The sequence below is a fragment of the Opisthorchis viverrini genome (assembly GCF_000715545.1).
Source record: "Opisthorchis viverrini unplaced genomic scaffold opera_v5_243, whole genome shotgun sequence".
NCBI lineage: Eukaryota > Metazoa > Platyhelminthes > Trematoda > Opisthorchiida > Opisthorchiidae > Opisthorchis > Opisthorchis viverrini.
This window is the reverse complement of record NW_008751899.1, coordinates 67059-78859: the sequence shown is the minus strand read 5'-3', so window position 1 is coordinate 78859 and position 11801 is coordinate 67059. Positions and strand designations below refer to the sequence as shown.

The 11801-nt window shown below is 44.3% G+C and overlaps 1 protein-coding gene across 1 annotated transcript in view; it reads right to left on the bottom strand.

Moving 5' to 3' along the window:
• Positions 1 to 1053: 1053 nt before the first annotated feature.
• Positions 1054 to 11801, bottom strand: part of T265_08871 (hypothetical protein) — a gene marked incomplete at both ends in the record, with an annotated part of 23475 nt that continues 12727 nt past the window's right edge. Inside the window, one exon of the mRNA XM_009174793.1 lies at positions 1054 to 1848. Within this exon, the coding sequence (XP_009173057.1) occupies positions 1054 to 1848 (795 nt within the window). The remainder of the gene's footprint in view (positions 1849 to 11801) is intronic.

Sequence of the window (11801 nt, the reverse complement as noted above, 5' to 3'; positions counted from 1 at the left end):
TTGATCCTTACCACCTAATTCGGATTGATACACAGAGCTAGCCAGAAACAACTGTAGATTATTAAAGCTTTTAGTTGAGATTTGAAAACGTACAGAAAATCGGTAGGTTGAACTGATAAAAAGTGGAATCGTGAGTGTGACTTGATCTTATGCATTCGCATTAGCGGTGCCAAAAAGATCCGTAACATAAGTTTCATAAGCAACGAACGTTTAGACCCCAAGGTCACTGAAACTGAATAAGCACTGAGAATCTCTGGGTAGAAATTTTTCAGTGGTTGCACTGTATTTCTGTGCAAAACGTGCGTCACGAACCCCCATCAGAAGCATTATATGTCAACTTTCGGGCTCGAAAAGCACAATAAGAAGTGAGGTGAGCTAATTTACTCATATTCTCAGTTAAGAGCAGTCAATTCATGCGGGTAACAACGAAACGTTCGACTGATTCGCTGCTCTAGCTAATAAGGCATTCCAAATAAGGACCACGAGACTGCTGCGAAAAAGAATCAACCAACGAGTTTGAACAGGGCACTCAGTTCCCTTGAGAGCATCTCAAATTCGCAGATCGACGGCGGATAGTACCAGCTGTGTCCAAAGGGTACCAAGAACACCACTCTTCGAGTGATCATTTCTGAATGTAGTACCTATGAGTTTACCCCTCTGAATCGTTTCCGCTACTGAAAGTATGCATGAGTGAACAGTCTGTACAATTTTGATTTTTCCAGCCCCTCTTTCCCTCCCAACATCTCCCGAGCGGCTATTCGAAATTAGTGAAGTGTTGACAAACTAGCTGCAGGACAGCTGGTAGAAAACTTATCAACAATATAAACCTTTTTTGCACGTCAAACGCATGAATTCGAATGAAAGGAAAGGAACCTGGGATGGTGTCAGAGCTACTCGCCAAGGGGACCATAAGGCAAACAACAAATTCATTAATCATTTGATCGTACATGAAATAAGTGAAATGGCAGTTCGAGATTAAATTCCAGTGAAGTAATGTTTGTTCTGTATGAAATGATATGTATGAGTGGCTCATGGGAGATAAGAATCTGTTATTTACGCATTGCCATTGACGTTTGGTGAGTTTCTCAAAGTAGCAGGTAGCTCGCATAAAAATTCTGGGCCCAGAAGACTCAAACGAATAGATCGTGGGAGTGGATCTTTTTCAGAATAGTGAACAAGTATGTCTCTATCAGACGGACAAGAACAAGTGAACGCCTTGGTGTGGTACATCCTCCCGACGTATCCCCATAGATAAATCAAATCCTTTGGAATATCGAAATCCTTGTAAGCACGACCGGCTACACGCACATGTTGCAATTTTGGCATCAGTTGGCAATCTGGATAAGTTAGCCGCTCGCCCAAAAGATATGGGTGGGCTTTCTGTGCCAAGTAGCTATCCAACTTAATAAGTGTGTTTAACAGGGGCTTGTAGTTGTCGTTGCGAATAAAGTTCATCAAATTAATGTACAAATCTTCAAAAACTTCCTCGGCTCGTAATACATCCGCTGGTTCAACCTGTGGGTCCAGATTTGGTGACCCAAGTTTCTCCATCAGTACTTCCAACCCGTCCGTCGAAGTGATGATTTGACCGGACTGGTCCTTGCCGTGGATGTAGCCGGATTCGATCCATGCTATGGGCAGATGCCTAGCGGCATTCAACCGGACATAATTGTGCGGCGGTAGCTCGAGTGACATGGGCGTGAATCGAAGATCGATGAGTCCTTGTTCCACTAGATTATAAAGTGTCATAAACCACTGCTGGCCGATCAAACATGCTCCTTTTTCTCGTTTATCCGTGGTGGCCGCCTTGACAAACAGCTCCACAAGTGGCTTCTTTGTGTTTGCCATTTCACCTGAGAAAGCCCGGAAAATCATCATTCATTTTCAAATAACCAGAAAATAATGAAGCTGGTGGAGACCAGCTTGAAATTCAGTAGCATATACGAATACATCGCCAAAGAGTACTTCGCCAAAGTATCCGATGGGGCAACTTCGCACCTAAATTCTATGGAGCGTAATGGTCAAAACCCTTTGCTAGCTGCCTCAGCATCCCAAAATAGAGTACCAAGCGGAAATGCAAGTGGTCTGATCACAAGAATGAACCATTTGTCGATTGGACTAAGGATGGCACGAGCAACTGACCAGAAGATTTGGGGTTCCAAAACCACACTGGTTTTTGGATCGATCCTGACTAAGTTTGGTTGCACCGTAGATTCGCATTGTGTCACATTTGATGAGTTTCGTTCATGCGACTTAACCGAGAAACATCAAACCATTCATTGCAGATTTTGTGCTCCCCCTCGTGCTGTACTAAGGAACATTTAAAATAAAACAGTGGCAACCCAGCTGTAACTCTGAACACAAGAACAGTAGTCGCACCATTTAAATTGCATTTCATTCGAATATGCAAAGCTGCGTAGATGTTATCATCATATGTGTAGATTATCTAGTCAGCTGACTCGGGGATCATTTTCAGGAGACAGTGTATGGTTGCTTACGCCAACCAAGCCACGCGAGGCATGCATAAGCTAACATTCCACAAACCCTTGATAGTTACATTCCTCATATCCCTAGAGGTGCCCAGTTGGTGGAATTCAATACCTTGCTGATTCTCAACTCGTTTGGTGTTGGCATCAACTGAGTCAAATCAGATGTAGTGAAAAGGAACACTATGGCGCGTAAATTTTGAAAACTCATGAATTGGTTCATCCGGCTAATTTTGAGGTGCTAAGCTGAACATGTAACGTAAGGTTAGAAAAGTAAATCAACCAGCATTTGATAGGCCCACAAACATCTGATAGCTGAATATAACTTGTGATTCGGTTTCTAGAGGGTACCTATGGAAATTAGAGTTCGAGAGATTAAAAGGAGCCAGATTATTGATGCCTCAAGAGAACCAAAATTAAAAAATGGTAAATAAACTGAACTACACTGAACTTAGTGCGCTCCACCAACTCAAAACATCAGATGACACCAACTACGGATGAAACGAGAATTCCATGAGGGTTGTAACCCCGATAGGTTTGAACAATAATGAGGGTAAGAATACAACAGTTGCCTGAGAGTAAACCGTCAATGGTACTCAAAACTAACCCATAATATCCACCGGAATACTGAGTTTCCACTTGTGTTAAATAGAAAAAAGACACTTAAACCTCAAGTTCGTTCTAACGCCTTACTCGTCGACTTGAACAGGTATAACTTTGGAATCTGAAGGCTGGTTCGTAATTTGAGGTAAAACTTTCTCGTAAAATTAAATGTGGTGCATAGGTAGTTCGGATAGCCGAATGAATCTTCATTATGTAACCAATGTAGAGTGATTGTGGGAAAAGACCAATGTTCCTTCAACTTATTTGTTCGACCATGGCCATTTAAGAAGAGAACATCATATGAATCCTTCACGTTAAAAACCTAGTCAAGGATAAGATGAACAATCATCCGGTGACGGTTATTTTCGAACGAAAAGAACTCGGATGAAATCAAGAGAAAAGTGGCGATGAAAGTATGAATCGGATCTGACGGCCAACAGTGTTCAAACCGCTGAATGTATGTACATAGTAATAAGCCACGGAGCCGAATTCGGCACTTCGAGCAGGCTCACGGTACCTATGTAGCCCTGATGGAATAAGACCAGCCAAGGCAAATGCATGGGTCTGTCGCAAGCCAACAGCCCGCCTACACATGATGGCACAACAATCGGCACTGGTACCAGTTACCTGTTCATCATCATTCAGCATCATTCATCAATTCACTTGAGTTTTAGTGTAATATAGCACCCCCATTCGAGCGTTACCACGGGCCGCCCATTAACATACCGTCAAGGTGTTAATGAACAACCTGGCGGTGTCCCAGTAATCATGTGAATAATGGTGTTTCCATCTTAGGATGACAATGTCAGGGGGTTGTCATTGGGAAACGGAACCTGTATCTCAGAAGGTTACGTTTATCAAGGGGTTCAGTGAGCAGGTTGGTAGCACACAAGGCCGATCTGATTGAGACACATGTGCCCGCATGCTGCGTAATTTCACAAAACAGGGGCTGCATTGGGAATATCCCTTTCCAACGACTTGCTTGTTCTTAGCATTGTACCGAGTCACGCCTCAAAGCTTCTCACATCCGTTGGCACAGCTGTTCTCCAAGTTGTTCTGTCGAGTGACAGGTTCTCTCACGACCCAAAATAGGGATTATAGTTAGCGAAATACACTCATTTGCAAACTAATTTGGTTTTTCGAGAGACTCACCTGGAACCCAGCTGAATCTCTCGTTTGTGATGTTTTCAGGGAACTGAATGTGCTGGATTATAGTTTTTCAAACCTACCTGAAGGTTGCCCCAACAGCCGAACTCCGGGTGTCCACTATTTCGAATTCCGTTTTGGAGCCAACTAGACAAGTTGTTTTGGGATGCAGTTTTCCGCCATTCATCTCAAACGGCTTAACCAGTGGATCCGGTTCCCCATTAGACTGCATTTAACTACAACAGCGTAGGGGGCAAGATGGTCAGAGCTGATGTGGTAAGGGTGCGAATTCACTGACTGGAAGGTCCATGGTTCGAACCCGACCTCTGCCTATCGACTTCCCCTGTCTAGGCTTGGGCAACCTGACAGTATCCTAGCCCTCGTGCTTTCTTCAAGTAGCATGGCAGCTAGGCACCGGGTGTCACAATTGAGAGATTTTTTAAAACAGCGTTTGTTCCCCAACGAAATTATGTTTTGTAGATTCCGTCATTCCAGTGGATCGAAATTATCTAGCAAGGAGAGTGCAAGTTAAATCTATCTACACAGTTATATTCTGTCGTAATAGCATCCAGGCCCCACTGCCGTACATTAGTGGGACACAGCACAGCAGCCCTATTTACTGCAACCTGGATGTCGAGGCTCAAATAATGGTTGCTCTGAATGCGTTGCCCAAGGGGGCCAAACGCCCCAAAGACTTTTATAGTTCGCTCGTTTATTTCATTTCTAAGTGTCATATCTATGGACGATGTGCTGCCAATATAGCATAAATCCGCAAAGCGTGCTATCCCGAAAACACTTAACAGAATTCGTCCAATTCTCAGTGCGTGATGATAGAATGAAGTTTTAGAACTAGTTATACACAAGCCAAGGAGAGACGCTGCTGAGCCGAAGACCACAGCCAGTTGCTGTAATTCTGCCTAAGGATGTAAAAAAAAAGCAGTCATCCGCAAACAGTAGCATCCGGACACTGAACTTGGGCTGCAGTGTTTTGACCGGAGTTCTTGAAATGAACAGATAACTATCCTATCGGCATCACCTAATCAAGGGCAAAGAGCCTGTCCGCAGTTAGTTGTTGGGAGGCCAAAAAGGGCTGGGTAAGAAACCGATTTTGCTTCGCTACGGTATCAATCAGGAAATCGTTCAAAAAAGTTCCGCAGTCAGCACATGAGCTTTCGCCGCAACGTGGAAAGCTCTGGTGAGGTTTACAAATTTGTCTGACCGCTAAAATTTCTCCGTACGACCCACAATGCTTCTTTGTTGACTGAAGCAAAGATTTTGGTGAAGTCCATAAACAGGCCATTGAGTGGTTGATATGGTTCACAAAACTTTTCTTGGGTACGTCTAGCAGCAAAAATTAAATCAACCATACTTCAGCGACTTAGGAACCCACACTACTCTTGCCTCCAGAAAGCCAGCTATCAGTGAAACGGCGGAATTATCGTTACACCTTTGCAATTTTGTGAAGCACCCTTCTCCTCTAAAATGCTGCATGGCAGCCGAAGAAGTTCATTCTAAAGTGTAGGTCATCGCAGCTTTACCATATACGTGAGCAAGCTGTCCAATGCCGCTGTCCACCAAACTTGCAGTTAGGTTACGTCCCTCGTCAGTTCTGAGGCTCCAGGCAAGTCAGCCACGTAGGTGTTCACTGTATCTTGAGGCACGTGGGCTGAACAGTTCAAACTGACGTCCCTAACCGGTCGAGTAGTGTTGAAAACTGATTTTTCCAGGCTGCCTAAATTCTATCGAGCTTGTTAGATTTTCCACCAGCTTGTTTGTCTTCTACCAGCTAGAGGAAACGGTTTTTCGGTCCATAGATTTTCATCAGTCCAGTAAAGCTTCTGTTACGACGGCGACCAACAGACTACTGGAGCTCTTCGTTTTGTTTGGCCCACAATTCACTCTTTGCTTTCTGTGGATGTTTCAGAGGCTTGGTCCTGAAGCGTATGAGTTGCTTTTGTATCTCTGGGTTTGTCGGATTTTCCTTTGAATCAAAGTAGATATCAATGAGCTGTTCCCATCAAAGCAATCTCGCCTCTAGTCTTGCTTCAGTCCAATGTGCCCATAAAAGTTGGTTGGACATGTTTAAATTCGGGCCCATTTAATTCCAGGTATACTTGGGACTGGCTATCCGCGGGCCTTTGTGTCAAAACTTCGACAAATTCCGATTCAGTTTGCCCGTGTTTCAGCCTTCTCACATATAAATTGAATAAATTTTCACTTGGCTCACAACGGGGCGATTTTCCGAGTACGACACCTACTTTAACACGCACTAAGGAGCAGTTACAGGTGCACTTGGCTCCAGGAATCACTTCTTTTCATCATTGAACATGCATGGAACCAAGTGTCTGTTACTGCGAGTTAGAAACACACATCGTTCGCAGCCTCCAAACGTTGTCGTTCTTTGATCCGAATCCAAATGGACCCCGTACCTCCTTCAAAGTTTCAGTCCTTGCCACCCCGAACGCTGAAATCGCCCAAGAGAATTGGGAATTAGGGGTGCCGATCTTGCCAGTTCCGACAGTTGATCGTAGAAATTGTTCTTTTCCTCACGGGAAAATAACACAGTAGGGACGTAGACGCTGATAAATGTGGCAGAGTTCGCTCTCAACAGCCACATTTGGATGCCAATCACAGTCGAGTTGTAGTTTGGTTGACCCATTATCCTCTGATTCATATGATTCGCGACAGCGAATTCTATACATTGTTTGTGTTGGCTTTCTCGTGTTTTCCCACTCCAGTAGAACGTACAATCACAGCCAGCCTCCCGTAGCTTCCCTTGATCAGCCGGCCAGGTTGCACAGAATGCAGCGGTTTCAATTTTGAGCAGTTCAACTTTCAGGCCTGTCTCTTCCATTCTTATCCAGGAAAGTCCTCACCACACATAAGGTCGCTGAACCGAATTTGTTTGCAAATGAGTGCATTTGTCTTCGTTTTACAATCACAGCCAGCCTCCCGTAGCTTCCCTTGATCAGCCGGCCAGGTTGCACAGAATGCAGCGGTTTCAATTTTGAGCAGTTCAACTTTCAGGCCTGTCTCTTCCATTCTTATCCAGGAAAGTCCTCACCACACATAAGGTCGCTGAACCGAATTTGTTTGCAAATGAGTGCATTTCGCTGTCTTCGTTTTCTTTATGGTCCGCATCATGAGCAAAACGGTGCAGTCTTCTGATTGACGAGTCCGGAAACAGTGGGTTTATTCCAGGTACCCCATGACTTTGACTTCAGGGCTTGGCACACAAGATAGAAAGGAAGACCTAACCTGGGGGCGAAAAGAGTAATGCATGGAAGTCTGACTCCTAATGTTTTTGCGAACAGCAGGTGTCACTTGACTTTTAAACTTCAACTATGTTTCGACCGTACTGAATTAAAGCAGTCAGGGTCAACCGATTAGCGACCAGTGTGCGATCACTAACAGAAACTTTCTTAGGGAATACAGAATCGCTGTTTTAGGTCGCTAAACGTTATTTCCGTCTTCTTTATTTGAGAGACAAGTGCTTTATCAACTGGAACCCCAGGGTGGTAAAACTGTTACCAACCAATAATTGCAAAAGGAGTGGTGTCAGATAGCATATCCACACTTATGAAAGTTGCACGTGCCGTCATCCCGAAGAATGGCGGGTTAGGATGATTCAAATCTAAAAACCGCGGACTCTGGTCGCTTAGTAGCTGATCGTGACCACCGGCATATTAACTAGCACGATCAGAATACTTCAAAAGGTCAATAGCTCGGTGTGGCTAGAAACACATTTCCTGGTACACCAGCATTAGGTGCCTTGGCCTCCGGGACAGGCCTTTCCACAGCCAAGCACGTCAGAACTTTGACTAGCTGTTTTCCCCTAGCTGTTGTTTTCCCCTAGCTGTTGTCCCCTAAAGAAAACCCCACGATTGGTCGCCTTGCTAATCAGAACAGGAATTTGTGGGCTCAAAGCGGACTATTTCAAACCAATCCAGATCCGAGGCCCGGATATGCGGAAACGGACATGTGGAAAATCACGATCAAGCACAAGGGTATGTTATCTACGGAAGCGAAGCGTTTGACAACTTAGACCTGGAACCTGGAACATCAGAACCCCAGTGAATGGGGATAGTAGTGATGAGGCCGTTCACACGCTATCGTTTCGATATTGAAACGTTGAGCAACAGAAGACTGATAAAACAGCACACTTCCTCTTGGCAGAAGTGTGAAAGGACAACCGGTGGAAAAAACGGAATTAGATTGGAAGTACCCAGTAACCTGCTGGTGGGGATTTTCAACGTATCAATGCAATCCAATCAGAGTGACGACGTTTTGCTACGTTGGTGAATGCCTACGCCCATATCGTCTCGTTCTGAAGAGTGAGTAGTACACTCAGTTCCTGAATGTCGTTCCGAAGAAATTCACCGGCGTCCATCTTTTTTCAACGAAACGCTAACAATCCATTTGGTCGAAATTATAAAAAAAAACTGTCGGAAGTGGATCGACGGATAACATTGGTCATCGTTTTTCGTCAGCGTTTGCGGCTTTTGAGTTGGCTATTAATAAAAGGAAGCTTGCAACCTCAGTGGCCACATGTACTTGCCGGAGAATGGGACTCAAATTAATTGGCTGTGCTGTTGTCCGACAAAAAAGCGAAAATCCCCATTACCAAAGTGATTCATGGGTCCTCCTTTGGTAAGAGAAAAGTTGCGGTTCACCTCGATGGAACGAAACTGCCGTGGAACGAATAAACAACCTAAAAAGATGAGTGTTGGAGAATGGAATTGTGGCAAAAATTCAGACGCTGTCAAGGAAGCTGTCGGAATCGACTCCACACGAGCCCACAAAGTACCGGTGAACGATACTCAAAAGATATAAGTAATGCTTTAATGTGGGTTGTGGATTGGATGAAGAAATTAGCGCGAAATGATTTGTCGGATGAACAGTAAACTTGTTTTATCAGTAGTCAAGCAGTTAAGTACAGTTTAAACGAAGGTATTGACGAACCCATTGCGCAAGACGCATTAGAACCCCAAGAAACAATCCGACATAATGTTCACGCGAGCTAAATAATGAATAATGGAAGATTAGCAGTGGATGCACTCACAGTTCTTTGGAGCGTTGAAAGAATTTCACGGACCTGGTACTAGTGTCTGCAGCTCTTTTGAAACAACCGGGCCAGTTTAAACTTCGAAGACTGAAAATATGTCAACTGCGTGGGACATTCACTCGTTCAAACTATTCACCCCTCCCCCTCATCGGGAATGGGGTTAACACATCTATGTACGGACAACCATATACACAGGAACCCAATGCTAGAAAAGCTAAAAACACAGTTGCCGCAACTCGACACACAACCATATACACAGGAACCCAATGCTAGAAAAGCTAAAAACAGTTGCCGCAAACTCGACACAAAAATGCCCTAAGGACAGTGGGTGACTTGCCGAACTTTCGAAATTGTTAAATAAGGACTAAACCAAAAATTCCGGTGTCTACTTCGGTCATCATGAAAAGTCGAGGATGTCCCACAGGACCAGAAGGATGCCACCACTTTACCTCGTTCAAACAGACAGAAGACATAAAATGTAATCAGCTCAACTTACAGTGCTTGCAAAATCAAGGCCAGTATTCTAGAGAATCACCCGAACATGGAAATCTTAGGTAAAGCCGAACCAGAGGTACCGTGCGGATCCTCGGACAGACAGTACAGCATTGGTTAAATTTCCTCAGTGGGATAACTACAAAATAAATACCGCAAACCCAACTAGCCACCGCATACCCTGTTCGTTGGCTTCGTACTGGACTTCGGTGAACAAAGAAGCTTTTGTGTGTGGTGCTCTTCACCGACGATTTCATCCCACTGGCACATCCGGAAGCGGTTATTACAGCCCTTAACGACACGTACGCCACATCCCGTGTGGGATTGCGCCCTAGACGAGGTAATTAAAGCTTACCAAATATGCAGGTGACTGGTAATGAGCAAGGGCGTTGCATCACGACATATCATCCCATGACGATGCTTTTACCTTTATGAGGCAACAGGACAAGGATCATATACTGGCATCATATCAGAAACCTCAAATGATTTCACCTATAACGTCTGCAAAGTATTGTATGCATACATTGGTCCGACCGAATAATCAGGTCCTTTAGAAGTTACGGAGACATAAGTTTTAAATTAAGATCATGGCGAAATCCAGCTCTGGAAAGACCATAAACAAAATGACACGTTTCAAGACCCACCGCGTCTCGATAGCCACACTTGGATCATCCACTAGTATTCGGCCCGCAACGAACGTTCCAATGCCAATACCCTTAAGCTTATACTTTTGCTCACCATGTGGACTCATCTTATGGATATCAGTATTCTCATGGTGTACCTGACGCGTGGCGTTGACGGATATGTCGAAATATAGTTGGCAGTTGATCACAGCATGGTAATCGACTTTTGAACGTTTTATCACTTGTCGGGGTGACGTTATCAGTACGTTGTTATTGAAATCGCGTTCAGGTTGTAGCCTGAGCGCTTCCAATGTGTGATACTCTCATCGCGCCTTACAGGGAAATATGTTGATTCGGTAGGAGGTCGAGTGGGTTCATGATTGTCCGTGTTCACTACACTCTGTGCTTGAAATCGACAGATAAAACTTCTACTCTGTAATCAAAGCATCTTGTGAGGGTGATTAAATTGGTGTGCATTTTCAGAGAAGCCTCATTTGGTACCACTAAAATAGGAATATCGGCTGAGCATGAAAGTTTGGTATTTGATCGCGATGGCACTTATGGGTTTACAAACTTGCTTGCCGACATTAGTTCTGGGGGTCCTGAAAATAACTGGGCTCAGATGTCTACCTCTTCTGAGGAACTGAAATAATGGACCTCGAACTAATTAGGCAGCTGTTGTTCGTAGGTCATCTCCAAAAATGAGTTTTTTCCGAAATTACGCACCCATCAGTCCCTACTTTGAATAAACTCGGATATTCCGAACGTTCATATATTCACCTCCACTTTTCACATTGTAGGACCAACCACGTCCTCGCCGTGCATACTGGTACTCCAAGATGATCGTTCGTTAGTTGAACCGAGCGATTATGCATTACTTGAATGGAGAATACCGTACCGCGTAACCTACTGAGATAAGCATATACACATAATCACCTCATGAATCCCGAATGAAAAATATGGTTTATCAGGCATTTTCAGCGAAGATGATTTCAGAATACAAGCACAGTTTCCTATGATCCATTCGCACAACTCGGGGTCAGCTTGGCGAGATACTTTATTTACAACAGTTCCTTGGAAGACAATATCTCGGTTTGCAAGATTTATGCCTAATACGGCTGCGCATCAGCCTACTGCGCAGCGGAACAATCATGTCAAACAGGGCCGTGCGATTACGCCTAAACGTCTGAATCACGTCCGATTTCATGATGTACCGGAGAAAGGTCAAATAAGAACACAGAAATTAGCGAATATACACTCATCTGCAAACTAATTTGGTTCTTTCGAGAGACTCACCTGGAACCCAGCTGAATCTCTCGTTTATGATGTTCTCAGGCAACTGAATGTGCTGCACCAGGCCGCCTCATGTTTCAGTCGCTACGATAT